Source organism: Typopeltis vanoorti, chromosome 8 (assembly GCF_054136105.1).
Source record: "Typopeltis vanoorti isolate ZY-2024b chromosome 8, IOZ_Tvanoo_1.0, whole genome shotgun sequence".
NCBI lineage: Eukaryota > Metazoa > Arthropoda > Arachnida > Uropygi > Thelyphonidae > Typopeltis > Typopeltis vanoorti.
Genome location: NC_143556.1, coordinates 126,711,937 through 126,730,955, shown reverse-complemented (window position 1 = coordinate 126,730,955; position 19,019 = coordinate 126,711,937). Strand labels below are relative to the sequence as shown.

At 37.7% G+C, this 19,019-nt stretch overlaps 1 protein-coding gene across 1 annotated transcript in view; it reads left to right on the top strand.

The window, feature by feature from the left end:
• Positions 1–1,151: 1,151 nt before the first annotated feature.
• LOC150104338 (uncharacterized) overlaps positions 1,152–19,019 on the top strand; it is a 248,033-nt gene continuing 230,165 nt past the window's right edge. The window contains exon 1 of the mRNA XM_090396303.1: positions 1,152–1,494. Within this exon, the coding sequence (XP_090252429.1) occupies positions 1,488–1,494 (7 nt within the window). The 5' untranslated portion in view covers positions 1,152–1,487. The remainder of the gene's footprint in view (positions 1,495–19,019) is intronic.

Sequence of the window (19,019 nt, the reverse complement as noted above, 5' to 3'; positions counted from 1 at the left end):
GGGTGTAATGAATGTGAATCTAAGTCTCATCCATAGTAATAAATCGACGCACAAAATCAGTTTTATTTTTGTTAAAACGCTCCAAGCACTGTTCAGAGAATTTCATCCGAGTGCGTTTTTGATTTGCGCGGCACCCATCTTGCGTAAAACTTTTTCATTTGCAATTCTTCGTGCAAAATATATCCTACACGCTCTTTTGAAATGCCTATAGTCTCAGCAATTTCACACACTTTGACTCGCCGGTCATCCAATACCATATCGTGCACTTGATTAATGATTTCTGGTGGTGTTGTTACATTTTTTGCACGTTCTTCACGTAGATCATCTTTAAGGCTGGTACGGCACCGTTTAAACTCGGCAGCCCATTTCTTAATTGTCGAAAACGAAGGAGAAGAGTGCCCATAAACTTTTATGAACTTCGAATGAATTTCTTTTGGTGTTAAACTTTCTTTTACAAAGAATTTTATAACCGCACGATACTCAATTTTATCCATATCAAGGGATATAGACAACACTTTTGCTTAACGACAGCTGTATAAAACAAACTACTTGATAGAATATCTTGCAATTTCACGCGGATGCTTATGACAGATATACCAACTTACCAAAAAAAAAAAAAAATCTTGCCGATAGTGTTGTCATCTATGGTCGAGGCCGAGAACTTTTCAGACCACCCTCGTAAAAGTTGTCTTTTGTCTCCCCGGAAGTTCTGAACAATAATAATATATCATAAAATATTATTACCAGAATCACTTACGTTTAAGTTTAATAACTTTATTTGTAAAATTTTCGGCTAAGTTACATAGCCATTGTCAATGCAATTATAGGAACACTATATACACTAAAATTAAACGTTAGCGAGTCTGGTAATAATATTTTATAATGAATTCTTCCTCTTACGTGTCGATTTTTAGGCGAATACTAATATTTTTTTTTGGAAAACGGAAAATCATTAATGTAACCTTAAGCTATAGCTCACTCAACTTGTACTTTAAATCCAGTACATGTAATCCATATATTCGCGCGCACTGCAATGAGTACTCTTTTTTTTTTTTTCATTTAATAAAGTGTTGTCGAAGATTTGTGTAATCTGTTACTTCTTGAAGGCGTCACGTAATAAGAATAATAAGTTGTCGCATCTTACTCAGCTATAACTAAAATTGGTGCATTTCAGCCATATGCTCCAGGCTTAAGTGACGTCATATTAAGAGGTGTAGCTTTTTCAGCTGGATTTACAGAAGCTGGATAACAGAATATTGAAAAAATTTGTGCAATACACTAATTTGCAAAACAGACTTTCTGCATACCTAAGTATAATTTTGCGTTTTTATACGAAATATAACGATTCTTAATGATATTTTAAATGCGTCTGTTGAGAGTGTATTTCTTGTAAGGGAAAAATATTTTTCGAAGAGACGGTGAAGCCTACTTTACTAGTTTCTCATAACCAGGTGAATACGATACTTCAAAATGTGAACGAAGAAGAAATGCTGGGTAAGTCTAGCCTGCATAAAATTCGTTAGTCTCTGAAATGACTTTTGCTCTCGTTATTTACACATATATGATTCACATATTTTGTGACGTCAGTCAGTTATAATTTGGAAATTTTTCCGATAGAGAACATTTTTATTGTTATATTGGTGCCAGTGCAGAGCTGGCGCTATTAATATTCCTCAGAATTTTTACAGATTACCAGTCATTGCCATACGAGTTCTCTCTCAAAGTACTGAAATATATTTTGTTTTGTATGTATAAATGTTATATAAATGTGCGCGATCTCCTCCACGCCTTACAAATTGAAAATGCTGTTATTGATTGTCAATTTAATAACTAAGGGTAATTCGGTTAGGCTTAAGATTGGTTTTTGATGTGGTTCTGTCAAAATTAAAATTATTCATGTTGGGATTTATTGTTTTCTCAGGTGGATTTATTTATGAGGGTAGAGAAGAAATGATTTCCTGGTTTTAACATATCTCTGCATATCAGGGTTTTTCTCAATAACTAGATAATCTAATGAGCTGTTTTAGCCACTTTTGCAATATGCCATCTAAACTTCAACTCCCTATCCACCAGTACCCCCCCCCCCCCAAAAAAAAAATGCCTGGTTTCATCAAGTTCCTGGAGTATAGGCCCATCAGTCAGTACAAAGCGGGTAATCTTTTCCCTCCAAAATGATAAAAATACTAACATGTCCAATATTCGTTAATTATACTGCAGTGAACGCTGCTTAAGAGATAAAATACTTTTTTAATTTTTTTAAAATTGGAATTTTTACATTCAAGGGTAGTAATTGGAATATCAATGAGACAAATTAAAAAACAAAATTATACTCCATTAGTAATGGTAGGCTTCAGCAAAAGCAACAAGCTATAGAAACTTTAGTGGTACAAAGCTAAACTTAAATGAACAAAACTAAATGCATGAACCATGCTGGATAACAATTCCCACCTTTTTGTAAAAATTCATAAATAAATTTTGAGTGTATAATGTTTGGTTACATAAGGAATTTCTTGCATAGTAAGTACAGCATTTTATGTAAGTCATGTTGTTTACATTCAGTACTTGTCATTCTAATTTGCTACATTTATGTGTTTCATGGCACTCTGTCTTTGCTGGCAAAGGTTGGTCGATTGGTAGAGCCTCTGCTACTAATCGATCAGTTAAGTAAGTTTGAGCGCGGTTAGTAGTTGAAAGGGGACCAATCGTTCGATGCTGTTGGCATGCTCTCCCTCGATGAGTCTTTGGACTCCCTGGAAGTGTCTAATAATAATAATAATGGCACTCTGTCTCACTGTGGCAATGACAGATATAGAGCATCATGAATACTATTATAATACACACACACACACACACACACACACACACACACACACACACACAGGCACCTTCATTAATCTTCATTAATTCCTTGGACTCATCATGGGAGGCCTATTTAAAAAAGAAAAAAAAACATTAATCAACAATTGTCAATACCTGCACAGTGTCTGTCATTTTTTGCCTTGAAATCATTCACTGATTTCAAAGCACACAGCTGACTGGCAATCTATTCCATGCATTCATCACTCCACAAGCAAAAATCTAGTCCTCACTCCCTTGCTTATGGCCACACTCTTACTTAGTGACCTCTAGATTCATGTACCGAAATATTTCATCCACATTAATCCTGTAAATCTCCATAAGCAACTTTTTATTTTATTTGTATGGCATTCCCCCTGTTCCTCCACTGTCCCTTTAGACTGTTTGAGCCTTTCTAGTGAGGGATTAAACTAGCCAGTGTGTGTTCACTGGCTGGTTTGTCTGTTCTGAGGGATAAAAAAACCCAAGTTTCCAGGTGCAAAAAACCTCTACTCCTGTATGAGACCAGCTAACTCACTTTATCAAAAGAGACCTGATAAAGGTTCCTCATGTCATGGACAGGAATCGAACCCAGGACTTTCTGACCAAAGAGCTTTGTCTATACCAACTGACCTAGAGAGGCTCTATAAGTCGCTTATGTCTCTATCATATCTCTCCTTATCTGCCAATAGACCAGCTTCTGTAACCTTCAAATCTTCAATCTCTTTTTATATGGAGCATCATACAGTCCCGCCACCATGTTAGTTGCTTGCCTCTGAATCTGTTCCACCTCATCCAAGAAATCCAGGCAACCAAATTTTTGTACAATAATCCAGACAAGGCCTTATCAGAGTATTATAAAGAGGAACAATAACCTTCTTATCTCTGCATATCAGGGTATTCCTTAATTAGATAATTTTATGAGCTGTTTTAGCCACTTTTGCAATATGCCCTCTAAACTTAAACTCCCTATCCATCAGTACCCCCAAATCCCTGGCTTCATCAAGTTCCTGGAGTATAGGCCCATCAGTCAGTACAAAGCGGGTAATCTTTTCACTCCAAAATGCATAACCTTACACTTTGCCACATTAAATTGGTATCCATTCTCCATTGTCCATACTCCCAGTTTATTTAAGTCATCTTTAAAATATCAACATCATTTTTGTTGATTACTGCTCTACCTAATTTTGTATCATCTCCAAACAGATTTTTGCTCTATAATTTAATATAGATTTTTGGCTCTGGCAAATATTATGCTTTAAAATTCAAAATCGACCAATACCAGCAAAATTGAAAATAGCCACTGTCATTGCAAGAATTATCAATATAAAAGTGGTTGAACTGAGAAAAGAAAGAAGTAAAAATGTTACCATAACTGGTTCTGACAATAATGATCGTGTAAAGGAAAGTATAATCAACACAAATACAGATACTTCTTGAATGGTGAGCTTCATTTACCTAAAGAGCCTTTGTCATCAGTGATGCGCTTTGGCTGCTGAAAAGACTAGGGATTGAATGCCATCTTGGGTATATGAGGAATTAGACAATGAGACTTATTTGTGCTCCTATGCTCCCACATAGGAGCATAGGCACAAGAGATCATATACAAGTTTTAATTCTCCTTTGTCAATACTGATATCTTCAGACAGAGGTTCAGAAAGTGATCACCAATAAGTTTAGAGTAGAATAAAAATTGAGTATGTAACACATTGAAAAGAAAAGTACATATCAAACTTTTAAAAAGAAACAAAGCTGAGAGCTTTCTGAGGTGCACACTAAACTCATATACAAATATCATTCAAAAAAAAAAAAAAAAGAGTTTGACAAACCAAACTATACTAAAACCAGTAGCAAACTCTGATGAAATAGCCAGGAGGCATGTGGTGAAGTCCTTTGCTAAGATAGAAAAATTTGAACCTCATGGTACATTTAAGAAGTAGAGACAGCCTTGGCAAAGAAAAAGCATGAATTCTTAGCAGGTGAGTCAGCAAGTGCTCACAGAGAGCATTCAGAGAAAAATCAAAGAAAGCTATGTGTAAACATAACAAAAATGAAAGCCAATGTGAAGATTTTTGTTAAGAATATTGAAGTGAACCCAATCTGGAGTCAGAATACTCTGCCTTCTTAGAAGAAGTGGATGCTGCTTTGGACAGGGTGGCAGACATGGAACCAGTCCTGCTAATGGGTGACTTTAATGCACATGTTGGAACAGATGACCAAACGTGGAGGGGTGTGGTTGGGAGAAACGGAGACTCTAACCTTAACGCAAATGGGTTGAAATTATTGGACTTCTGCTGTACAAACAGTTTGTCCATAATGAATACCTTCTTCCAGCACTGAGAAGTCTATAAGTATACCTGGTACAGGAATACACTTGGACAAAGGTCTCTGATTGACTTCTTTATAGTCTCAGCAGACCTATTTTCCTCAGTACAGTGGAACCTCGGTTGTCAAACTTAATTCGTTTCGAAGGCTGTTTGGAAACCGAATTGTTCAAAAACTGAAACTATTTTCCCATAAGAATTAATGTAAAATGGATTAATCCATTCCTGAACCCCAGATGATTGTTTATTTAAATCTTTACAACAGTACTTCATGCATAAGATCATATACAAACATAATGAAAATGTATAAAATCTTACACAAAAAGAATAAACACAATAAATAGATAAAATAAAAACGAAAATTTAACTTCAGTTTAACTATACATATGGAGGAGAGTTGATGACATAAGTGGAAGGTGGTGAGTAAGGGGAGTCCCCTTCCATAAAAACATTATTTATTTTTTATTTTATTTATTTATTTATTTTTGAGTATTGTACATATTGTTGATTTCGCCATACTGAAATGCATAGCAAGATTCGAGATACGAGCGAACTTTCTAACAACTTTTCTTTCCGCTTTGCTGCTATTCCTATTCTTCTGTGGTCCCATGGTGGCTTAATTAATAATAATTTATGAAAAAAACAACAACAAAACAGAAAGAAAACTCGCTGCAAATTCGAGCAGGCGTCTGCACTGAACGAAGGCTGCCACGTAACTGACGCTTTCCCGCCTTACAGCTCAGCATGCATAGCATGTGGTTGCCGTTTGTCTATTTGGGAACTGAAATTCTGTTCGGAAAATATGTTTGAGAACAGAGGCGTATGACAACCGAGGTTCCACTGTACTGGACGTTCGTGTGAGGAGAGGGGCAGAACTGTCAACTGACCACCACCTTGTTGTCTGCCCTCTACGGCTACAGAAACCAAATGCTACCATCATTGCTGGTAGACCTAAGCAGCTATATCGCGTGAAATGGGAGGCATTGGAAAATGAGGCTGTGAGGAAGAAATTTACAGATAACATCTCCTCCAGGTTCAAAGAGATTCCCAGACATACTGCGGATGTTGAGGAGGAGTGGGAGCTGTTCAGAACAGCTGTCACTGCCTCTGCACTCTCATGCTGTGGCAAAAAGTGGCTTGGCAATGGGCAGTGAGAAAAGGACACCTTTATAGAACCAAGAGGGCCAAAAAGCAGGCAGAAAAGGAGGCTTAGGGTCAGGTTACCTGAGATGTGTTTCTGGTACACTGAGGTGCAAAAAGCTGCTGCTGAGGCAGTAAAGACAGCAAAGCAGAGGGCTTGGGAATTTGGAGAAAGATTAGACTCATCCTATGCAATTACAAACAAGGTATTTTGGCAGACCATCTGCCACCTTCCAGGGAGGAAACTGTGCACAGCAAGGGCAATTAAGGCCTCTGATGGTGCATTTTTAACAACTGAGAAGGATATCCTATACAGATGGAGGGAATACTTTGAGAGCCTTCTTAACCCAGGTGGCCCAGCAGCTGTGGACATCCAAGTGGTGCAGATCAGGGTGATGACTAGTCTCATAGCAGAAGAGGTCCATTAGCAATAAAATCGCTAAAATTCGGCAGGGCTACTGGTGATGATGAAATTTGGCCCAAAATGCTAAAAGCCTTAAACCGAGACATGTTCTCTGGCTGACTCAAGTGTGTCAGGCTGCTTGGATATCTGGGCTAGCACCAAAGCAGTGGCAGACAGGTATAATAATACCAGTCTTCAAGGAGGGAGACCAGAGAGATTGCAGCAACTATCGTGGCATCTCTGCTCAGCCTACCTGGGAAAGTATATGCTTGGAAAGGGGTGCTTAAGGGTCAAAGCTGTATAACTGAGAGGAGACCTCCACATAGCCTTTAAAGGAATGCGGAGAACCGACCAGGGCTTCTGACCTAATGTCCAATCCTCACCTTCTCGTGGTGCACCCTGTTGGGTATCTACTTTGATACTGAACGAACGAGGATGGGCTGGCAATTTGGGATTTAGCCGACCAAATTGTATTCTTATTGGTTAAACCAAAATAAAAAATGATGGTACAACATGACAAAATTTCATGCCGGCTGGGGCGTCGCCCGGTTAAACAAGGCCGCCGTTGTTTTCGCCAGGGAACCAGGGCGAACAGCGAAAAGTCAGCTACTGGAACAAATCTGAAAACAAACCCCAACTCAACATCACCAGAGTTAAAGATCGGTACTATCAACGTAAGAAGCCTGAATGGCAAAGAAATGGAGCTAGCTGAGGAATTAGATAAGTACCAGATCGACATAATAGGGGTGACTGAAACAAAAAAGACCAAAACTGGTGAGATCTTTCTGAGCAATAAATACAAAATGTTATATTCAGGCAATAACAATCAAGGAAAAGAAGGAGTAGCCATAGTATTCAACACAAAATACGAGGCTAATCTTCTTGAATGGCAGTCAGTCTCAAGTAGAGTAATGTGGGCAAATATGAGAATGGGGAACTGGACAATGAGACTTATTTGTGCCTATGGTCCCACAGAAGGTTCTACTAAGGTAGAAGTGGAGGAATTTTTTGAGGCTTTAGAAAAAGCAACTAACACAATGAAAAAGGAAAAGTTGGTCCTTGTTGGGGATCTAAATAGTAGAGTAGGAAATGATTGTGAGACATACAAAAATATTTTGGGAAAATTTGGAGAAAAGAGCAAAGCTAATAATAATGGCAAATATCTGTTGGATTTCTGCTCAGGACATGGACTGGTTATTACTAACACCATGTTCCAACATAAAAATGTGCACAAATTCACATGGAGAGAAGAGGCTAGGAATAAGAAAAGTCTCATTGACTATGTTATTGTTGATAGTGATGTTTTCTCCCTGGTGCAGGACACCAGAGTGTACAGAGGATTTGAAATTGGAAGTGATCACTATTTAGTCTTGAGCAGGATAAAATTGAATTTCATATTGAAAAGAATAACATGTAAGAAAGTTTTAAAGCGAATAAAAGTTGAGCAGCTCTCAGATGTAAACTGTAGACTAAAATACAGAAATATTATTGAAAAGAAAATGAAAGAGTTTGAGAACAGGAATCAAACCTTGGAGATTCAGTGGCAAACTCTGAAGGAAACATTGATTGATTCTGCCAGAGAGGCATGTGGTGAGGTTGTGTGCAAAGATAAAAAAATCAGAACTCCCTGGTGGACACAGGAAGTTAAAGAGGCAGTGAAGGAAAAGAAGAAAGCATATCAAAAGTTCCTGGCAAATAAGTCAGCTTTTACTCTTACAGAATACAGAGACAAATGTAAGAAAGCTAAACAGTGTGTAAAACTAGCTGAACAAAAGTCATGGGAGGACTTTGGCAAGAATATAGAAAATATATATCAAGAAGGTGGCAAAATATTCTGGAGGTTGTTGAAGAAGCTTAGGAATGGAGGAAAGCGTGCTGTAAAAGGAATTAGAGATGATAAAGGTGAAATGAAAACAGGAGAAAAAGATATCCTTGAAGTATGGAGTAATTACTTTGAAAAACTGCTAAATGAAACAAGCAGTGATGACAGCACAGTGATAAAAAACACTGACCAGGCATGCAGTCAGGAATACATATCCATACTTGAAGTAGAAAAAGCCATCAAAGGCTTGAAATGTGGAAAGGCAGCAGGAGTAGATGATATTCGACCAGAAATGCTGAAGTATGGTGGTATAAGAGTCTTACAGTGGCTGCACTGCATAGTTCAGAAAGCCTGGACAGAGGGACGAATTCCCGATGATTGGAGTAGAGCTCTCATAGTACCCATATATAAAAAGGGAAATAAAACTGAATGTGAGAATTACAGAGGTATTTCCCTACTGAGTGTTCCTGGCAAGATCTATGCAAGTATACTTGAGAAACGGTTGAGAAGAATTGTGGAAGAAAAGCTTGGTGAAGAACAAGCTGGATTCAGGCCAAATAGAGGCTGTCAGGATCAGATCTTCACTTTACGACAAATAGTCGAGAAAGCATGGGAATATAACAAAGATCTGTATTTAAGTTTTGTCGATTTGGAAATGGCATATGACAAGGTGCCAAGAGAGAAGCTATTCAATACGCTGCAGTTATATGGTGTCAATGGGGCATTATATCAAGCAATACTTAGTCTTTATTTGAGTTGTGAGTCAGCAGTTAGAATTGAAGGAAGTACAGGAAGATGGTTTAATGTTAAATCTGGTGTGAGACAAGGATGTACATTATCCCCTCTGTTATTCATTATCTATATGGATCACATTATGAAGGAATGTGGTATTAAACCTGATATCAAAATTGGAGATGTTAATGTCAGCTCTTTGCTTTATGCGGATGATGTTATACTTCTTAATAAATCAGCTACAAGTCTGCAAGATTCTCTGACTAAATTGAATAGCTGTTGTAATAGATATGGTATGAAGGTCAGCAATAAAAAGACAAAGACAATGAAAATAGGCAGAATCATTGAAAATGTCAACTGTGTTGTGAATGGAGAACCTGTGGAACAAGTAAAACATTTCAGCTACTTAGGCACAATTTTTACTGAAGATGGTAAACTAAATATAGAAATAGACAACAGAATCAGCAAAGCTGGTATCGTGGGAAGTCAGTTGAATAAATTCATATGGAATAAGAAAGAAATTAGTCGGAACACTAAATTAGCTGTATACAAGACTGTGTTCAAACCAATTTTAACTTATGGATCTGAGAGCTGGGTCAGAAGTAAAACACTTGACCAAAGACTAGAGACCGCAGATATGAGAGTCCTGAGAAAGATTAGAGGCGTGAACAGATGGCATCAATGGCAATATCATATTAAAAATGAGGATATTAGGAAAGAACTTGACATTGTCAGCATCCAGGAATGCGTTAGCAGAGCTAATCTCAGATGGTATGGTCACTTAAATAGAATGGGAGAGGAAAGATTAGCAAAACAAGTGTTCTCTTCCAGGTTGGCAGGAAAACGACCCAGAGGAAGACCAAGATATAGGTGGATTGATACGGTACAAAGTGCCTTAGACGATAGAAACATAAGATCTGATAATGTTGGAGTCTTGACAAGTAACAGACTGATTTGGAGGAAAATTGTAGATAGGAAGTTAGTAATGATGTAATTTTTTCATGTAGTACTGTCATATCCTGTACACCCCTTGAGGGTACATGGCAGGAATTTGATGATGATGATGATTGATGATGATGATGTCTTCAAGGAGGGAGACCAGAGAGATTGCAGCAACTATCGTGGCATCTCTGCTCAGCCTACCTGGGAAAGTATATGCTTGGAAAGAAGGTTGTTTAACAAAAAGCATAGTTGAGCCAAAGTTCCAAGAAGAACAATGTGGCTTTGGTTTTGGTAGAAGCACAACTGACCAAATCTTCACTTTAATGCAAGTCTTTGAGATATCTTGGGAATATGCCAAGAAAGTCGACACATGCTTTGTGGACTTGAAGAAGGCATATGACCCAGTTCCTTGGGATAAGTTTTGGCAAGTAGTACAGGAGTATGGAGTGGATGGCCAACTATTAGCTGCCATCAAGTCCCTGTATGAATGCCCGGAGTTTTGTGTCAGGGTAAACAGCACAAAGTCTGAACCTTTCACACTCTCTGTTGGTCTCTGCCAAGGGTGTTTTCTGTCACTCCTTCTTTTCATAATATTTATGGACTGGATTGATAGGCACAGCTGAGACAGTGAGTGTGTTAGAATTGGAAGATGTAGCATTAGCATCTGCTTTTTGCAGATGACCTAGTTCTGCTTAGCTCTGCCACAGATAACCTCCAGCAGACCCTGGATAGGTTTGTAGCCAGGATGAAGATCAGTGTGGCCAAAACCGAAACATTTGTGGTCTCAAGACAACCATCCCAGTGCACTCGACATGTGAGTGGAGTCCCACTCACACATAGAGTGCATATTGGGTCCATATTCACGAGTGATGGAAAGTGGGACGTAGAGCTAGATACTTGAATTGGATTAGCAAGTGCAATATTGCAGGAGCTTGGCCATTTGGTAGTATTGAAGCGGGAGTTTAGCCAGAAAGCAAAGCTGGCTGTCTTCAATACAGTCTATGTCCCCAGCTCTCATACCTCTGGTCATGAGAGCTGGGTAATGACTGAAAGAATGCAGACACGAAATCAAGTGACTGAAATGAAGTTCCTTCAAGGGGTTGCGGGGATGACAAGACTCGATAGGGTCAGAAGCTCTGCAATTCGGGAAACCCTCAATACTCAACCGCTGCTTCTCCTTGTTGAGAGATCATAGTTACGATGGTATGGGTACCTGGTCAGAATGCCACAAGAGAGGCTCCCCCAGCAGGCCCTCTTTGCCAAGCCATAGGGTGGGAGGCCACACGGAAAGCCAAGGACTCACTGGATAGACTATATCCAAAACCTTGGGTGGACACGTCTTCTAGGAGTCCCACCAGAACACCTGAGCTAGGTGGTGGAGGATCGTGACCATTGGAAGTTCCTCTTGCAGCTGCTGCCCCCACAACCCAATTAGGAAAGGTGGGCCTTGAAGATGGATGGATGGATATTGAAGTGAATATCACGAAGCTGGCAGAATGGTCTGGAGGAAATGGAAAAGGAGGAAAGATCATGATAAAGGAATAAGATAATAAAAGTGACATAAAAACCGAAAATAGATTCTAAATATTAAAGGTCAAAGGTAATTACTTTGAGCTAGTATCAAATGGGATAAACACTGACAGAAGAGTGGTAGAACATATTCAAGAGGAAGGCAATAGTTAAAGCCATCAGAAACATGAAATGAAGAAAGATAAGAGTAAATGATTGATCAGAAATGCTTATATATGACAATATAGAAATGGTACAGGGCTGTACTGCATCATTCAGAAGGCCTGGTCAGAAGGTTGCTACTATGATAACTCTACTCAAGTATTAAAGAGAGAGAGAGAGAGAAAGTGTGAAAATTAAAGAGGAATTTCCCTACTGAGTGTTCCATAAGATTTATGCATAGTACTTCAGAAGAGGTAAAGGAGAATTGTGGAAAGGAAGCTGGGGTTTAGGCCAAAATGAGGCTGAAAGCCTCATTTTGGCCTAAACCCCATTTAGAAATGAGAATGTAACAGAGATCTGTATTTAAATTTATTGAAAAGCATATGACAAACAATCAAAAGAAAAGCTGTTCAAAATGCTACATTCATTTAGAGTAATACTCTGCCTTATGATGCTTCACTTGACAATGATCTGTTCATACAATGCTTTTCAGTTATGGCCAGTGCTCATTTATATGGTGCTTCATTTGCTCGTACGATGAGTTTAGCAACATGATGCTGCTGTGAATCAACTGGTGTGCAATTTTTGCAAACTCAGTTTATTTATGAAATAGTTTAAAATAATGTTTTGGTATTTCACTGTGAAATATAAACTGTTTTATAACTATCATTTTATTTTATTGTTGTTGTTCATAAAGGCAGATGAAATTCAAAGTAAGGGTGCTGTTGCTTCAGTGAAAAGAAGATGTATAAACTTATTAATTTATTCAGTTTAATGCAGCAAAATGTAAGGTCTTGAGGTTTGGGACACATCGATGGGATGCTGTATACTCTATTTGAGGAGCTATACTGGAGGAAGTAGGGGAGACGAGATCTGGGGTTGATGATTGATGGAAACCTGAAATTTATGGGACGTATTGGAAAGATGGTGAAGGTATTACTCTTATCTCTGACCTGCAGAGATGAGAGTAATCATTCTGTTGTATAAGACCCTGATCAGACCACACTTAGACTATTGTTCTCAGATTTGGTCCCCAGGATTTGAAGGGGATAAAGTAACTGTGGAAAGGGTACAAAGGCAGATAACAAAGATGGTTTCTGGACTGTACAATGTTAGTTATGAGGATCAGCCGAGTTTAGTGGATAGAAGGAGAGGTGATACGATTGAGACTTTTAAACTGTTGAGAGGTGGTTACAGGGTTGACACTGGGGAGTTCTTTCGCTTAGTTGAACAGCGGGAAGGAGTGATGACAATGAGCCATCCCTGTAAGTTATGAAAGGAAACTGTGAGCAAGAGGGTGAGGAGTGGTTTCTTTGCAATGAGGGTGGTTGAACCCTCCATGCAAAGAAACCACTCCTCACCCTGATAGAGTGGTGAGAGCGAGAACGGTCAACGAGTTTGAGGAGTGGTATGGTAGACTTTGTGTTTCCTTGGAGGGACCTCTCTCGATGAGTCTTGATAGACTTTGTGTTTCCTAGGAAGGACCTCCCACGATAAGTCTTTTGATTCTATGGAGGCCTGAATAATAATAATAATTTACATGCTAAGATTAAAATTGTTAAATTTAGTAATGATGGTGGAAGATAGAGAAAGGCTACATGCTAAACTTGCTTTATGCTACTGTTTTTAAAAACAGATAAAGGTCACTATTAAAAAAAACACACAATACAATCTAGAGAAATGCTACCAGATAAAATAGTAATAATAATAATACTGCACTTTTCCAACCATTAAAAAATAAAAAAAACCTCTATAAATATACTGTAAACAAATCAATAACATTACCTCTTTCACATTAGTCATGAAACATTATTATTATTATTTTTATTACGGGTATCTCCATGGAGTCAATAGACTCATCGCGGGAGACTCAAACTAGCAAAACAATATCTGTCATATCTCTTCTTGAATTCATTTACAGACGAAGAGCTCACAACTAAGTCAGGCAATGAATTTCACTCATTCACCACCCTCCAGGCAAAAAATCTTGTTCTGATACCTTTGTTAACCACACTCTTCTTTAATTTCCAGAGATGACTTCTTGTTCTTCCATCACTATCACACAGCTGAAACATTTCCCCTTCATCAATCCTATAAAAACGTTTCAGTAATTTAAATGGTCTCAATCTATCAATGTAGGGAGCATTTTTTACATCACTCACCAACTTGGTCACTCTTCACTGAACCCCTCTCCACAGCCTCCTCATCTCCAAGGAATCCAGGTGACCAGACCTGAGCACAGTAATCAAAATGTGGAAGTATCAACACTTTATAAAGGGGAATAATAACCTCTTTATCTCTGGATTTCAGTGTGTTCCTCAACAACCAAGTAACCCTATGTGCAATCTTGAACACCTTAGCAATGTGTCCTCTGAACTTCATCTCCCTATTTACCAAGACCCCTAAGTCCCTAGCCTCATCAATCTCTTGAAGTACCTTTCCATCAATGTAGTACACAGCTGGTAATCTTTTAATCCCAAAATGCATGACTTTACACTTTTCCACATTGAACTGACATCCATTATCTTTTGCCCATTTTACCAGCTTATTTAAATCATCCTGCAACCTTTCAACATCAGCTTGATTTTTTATTGCGCTACCCAACTTTGCATCATCAGCAAACAACTGAATATCTCCCTTTAAGCCATTTCCTATATCATTTATATTCAAATTAAACAAAAATGGCCCAAGCACAGAGCCCTGAGGCACACCACTGGTCACCTGCCTCATTCTGGACTCGGCTCCCCCATATACCACCTTATGGTATCTCTCCCTGAGCCATTCTCCTATCCATATCACCAATTTAGTATCCATTCCCATCTGTTCCAATTTGCGTAACAGTGTTCTATGGGGTATCCTGTCAAAAGCCTTAGCAAAATGCAGAAGTACCACTGTGTAGCCAGTTCCTTTGTCCAACTCAGATGTCATTCTATTATGAAAAGTTAATAGATTGCTAAGGCTTCAGTTATGTGCTGTTTCACGTAATTATCTCGTAGAAGATGTATGAACTCCATTTCCTTTTTGCTACGTGATATTTCCTCCTTCCAATTGATATCACCGTAATTAAAATCCCCATAATAATCACTAAGCCTGCACTCATTGCATTGATTTGCTGATGCATGAATTCAATATCTCCCCCTGTATTCCCTGGCCTATAGCAGCATCCAGCTGTATATTTGGTTGCATTGGTCACTATTTCGCACCAGACTGCCTCAAATGAACTTTCATTCACATGTCTATCATCTTGATATACTACTTTCTTTGGCTGCAACACATCAGCTATCATCAACAGTACTTTCCCCCTGTTCTATCTTCTCTCCTCCCTGAAAATACTGTACCCATCACATTCAATTCCAGTGACCACATCTTCTGCTGACACCCAAGTTTCACTAATGCCTACAACTTTTGGTGAGATTGCACTGACTAATGCCAAAAATTCTTCTCTCTTATTTCGAATGCTTCTTGCATTGGTATACAAAAATTGCAGATTCCCTCTAGATCTTGTACCGGCTTTAGAACTGATATATAAGTCACTAACTTCCGTAGTCCCATGCTGATTTTTATCCCCTCTCTTCTGCAATTTATTCTGCGTATAAGGATCAATAAATATACAATCAGTGCTAAAGTTTCTCTCTCTTACACTCAACCTTTTCAATATTAGTTTCCCTGCCCAATAACTTCAACTTGTTCAGAAAAACAGTAACTTCTTCAATTGCTTATGTCCTTCCATGTTAAGATGCAGTCCATCTCTAGCATACAACTGCCTTTTTCCTCCAAACATCAACAAATTCCAGACCTCTTTTTTTTGCACATTCTTGCAATCATATTATTCATTATCATCGCTCGTCTACTTAACTCGTAATTGTCAAAACGAGGCAGCACGCACACTATCCTCCCATTGACACTTTTCCTCTTCACAATATGTAGGTCATATGTGGTTTGTTTACATCTTAGTTATCAGGAAGCATTAGCAGTGTACGCTGTACACTAATACCAGCTGTTCTAACAAATTTGACATGAAAATTAGCAATAAAAATAAATTTTTATTGCTAATTGAATATTGCTGTTTGCTCAATGTGGTATACAGCTTGAAAGCTTGGTATCCCAAAATGCATAACTTCATACTTTTGCACATTGAATTGACATCTGTTATGTTTAGCCCATACATGCCTATTTAAATCATCCTTGCAAGCTTTCTACACCATCTTGATTAACTATTACCCCCAACTTTACATCCTCTGCAAACAATTGAATATTTCTTTTCTTCCTTATACTACTTTTTGGTATCTGCATCCCTTTATTCTTATCACCAGTTTCATATCCATCCCCATATGTTGCAGTTTGCATAAAAGAGTTCCATGTGGCATTCTGTCAAATGCCTTTGTAAAATCCAGCAGTATCATAGTGTAACCATTCCCTTTATCCAACTCAGTTGTCACTCTATTATAAAAAGTTAGTAAAAGTTACTAAAGTATATAACTAAGGCATGACTGACCCTTCAAAAATCTATGCTGCCCCTCATAGAATGTAATATTCTTATCCACCCATTCCAGAATTCTCTTTTTGACCAACTTTTTCAGTGTTAAACCACCACTCCTGAGATACTAATTGATCTATAATTTGCTACCACAGACTCAGATCCTCCTTTATGCAAAGGAATATTTTGCCCTCCTTCTTGGGACTTTGCTAGAGCTGAGACTTAAATTAAACAACCTAGTAAGGTATCAGCAATTCTCCTGCACATTCTCTTAAAATGTGAGCCAATATCCCGTCCTACCCCACAGCTGTATTTGCATTCAGATTCTGCAATATCCTAAATACCTCCAGTTCATCAACCTCTGTTCTGACATCAGGTCCCTGTCACCTTTACCATCAACGCCGGCTCTACTAATGGGGCGACAAGTTTTTTGGAGCAGCAGAATTGGCCTAAACTATATGAAAAATAAATCACAAAAAGTCATTTATTCCATCTCTGTTGAAACCAGACTTTAGGATATCGTTAGCATTTTTGCATAATAAAACTTCATTGTATACTGTGGTTTTTTGAAAATCATAATCATTTAAAATAATGTAGTATTATGTTGCATACTGTCAGAACACCTTCTATCTTGCATTTATTTCTGATTCCATTGTTGGCTGTGAGTTGACCTTGATCTGAAGGTAAATCTCATTTAACCAATGAGACCAAACAATCATAATGAGATAACTGGTTAAGAGTAAACCACTTAAAGAAATAGAATCAAAATACATAAATACAGTTGTGCAGTGATTGCTAATAATATTTTTTTGATACAGCTATTAGGATTTGACTTTTGAAATAATTTTAACATTCCAATATGTCTGATAAAAGGGAAAAAAAAACTACCAGGCACAGAATATTGCAAACAAAAATCGGAAAAAGAATGCGATATTCAGAAACAAAGCAAAGCTTTGGATAAATATCGAAAAACTGAAACAGCTAACGTAGTACAAGAGAAAATAAGCGAAAAGACCGAAACCAAAAATTCTGAGCTCATGGCAAATATTTCTAATTGAATCCTAGTATTGTCAATATTAGTAACAATACGGGCGAAAACAAAACTGTTCATCCATATCAAAAAAAATTAAGTGATGAACTTGAAATGAACATTGATCTAGAAAGATGGAAACCCCCCTCTTTAAGTGATGCCAAAAGACTGGAAATCGTAATGAAAGGTCCGCTGGCGAGACCAAAAAGTGATTTCGTTTTTACGATCGCCTGTCATGTCAGAAATTTTCATTAAATAATTACACTAGGGAACTAAGCAATGGAGATCATATGACCAATTAATAGTTAGTGTATTCTAAAAAAAAAGATTCTGTATTTTGTTTCTGTTGTAAGTTGTTTTCCACTAATAAAATTTCACTTACTGCTGATGGATATATAACGATGGGGGACATTTATATCTGTATCTTAATGAACACAAAAAATCAAAAAACTACTTGGAATCTCATAAGAAGTGGATCAAGTTGTCGTCTAGACTTAAATTAGAAGAGATGATTGACTCAACACAACAAAAATTGTTAAATGCAGAGGCTTGGCCCTGGAGGAGCATAATAGAATGCCTAATTGCCATTGTTTAATTTTTAGCTCAACGTTTGTCCTTTTGGGGAACATCTGATAAATTGTATGTCATAATAGTGGCAATTTTTTGAAGTCTGTTGAATTAATTGCCAGATTCGATAATGCTATATCTGAACATTTACTGAAAGTATCTCGTGGATCGGCCCAAATTATGTTTGCAAAAACATTCAAAATGAATTGATTTCTCTCCTCTCTGGGACCATAAAAAGGAAAATAATTTCTATGGTGCAGAATGCTAAATATTACAGCATGATTGCAGACTGTACTCCCGACATAAGTCATATTCAACAATTAACACTAATTGTAAAATTTATTAATGTGGATCCAGGTTGTATCAATATCCATGAGCAATTTGTTGGTTTCATTCCTGTAGAAGCCATTACAGGCCCAGTTTTAATTGAATGTATTCTTAAAAATTTTTCAGATATGAATATATCCATCACAAAACATGTGTGGCCAAGATTAGGACAATTTGATCAAACATGAAAGGAAAACATTCAGGAGTTCAACAATGCATTAGGGATTTTAACTCGAGAGCTTTTTTATACCTTGCTCTTCACATTCTTTGAACTTAGTTGTCAATGATGCTGCTATGTCATCTAATGAAGGAATTTCATTGAAATTCCTTCATTAGATGACAGAAGTTTGAAACAGTTCAGAAATTTGAAACAGTTCAGAAATTGTGTTTTTCTCAGCATGAACATTGCATTGAGGAATCCTTAAAAAACATATTACAATAACTCCTAAGCCACTATGTACCACTTCCTGGGAATCCAGAATTGAAGCCATTCATCTTTAAGATATTATATTGACGAATTTTATGATGCTTTGATAGAAATTGTTGATGAGGAATCAGTGGAAAAAATGGCAGGACACGAAGCAGAAACTCTTGCCCTTAAGCTCAGAGATTTAAAATTTTTATATTATTTGGTTATATGGCACTACATTTTAAATGAAATTAATGTTGCTAGTAAATATTGCAAAGCATAAAAATGGAATTGTCTGCTGCCATATCTACTTTATGAAATGTTCTCGAAGGCCTTGAGA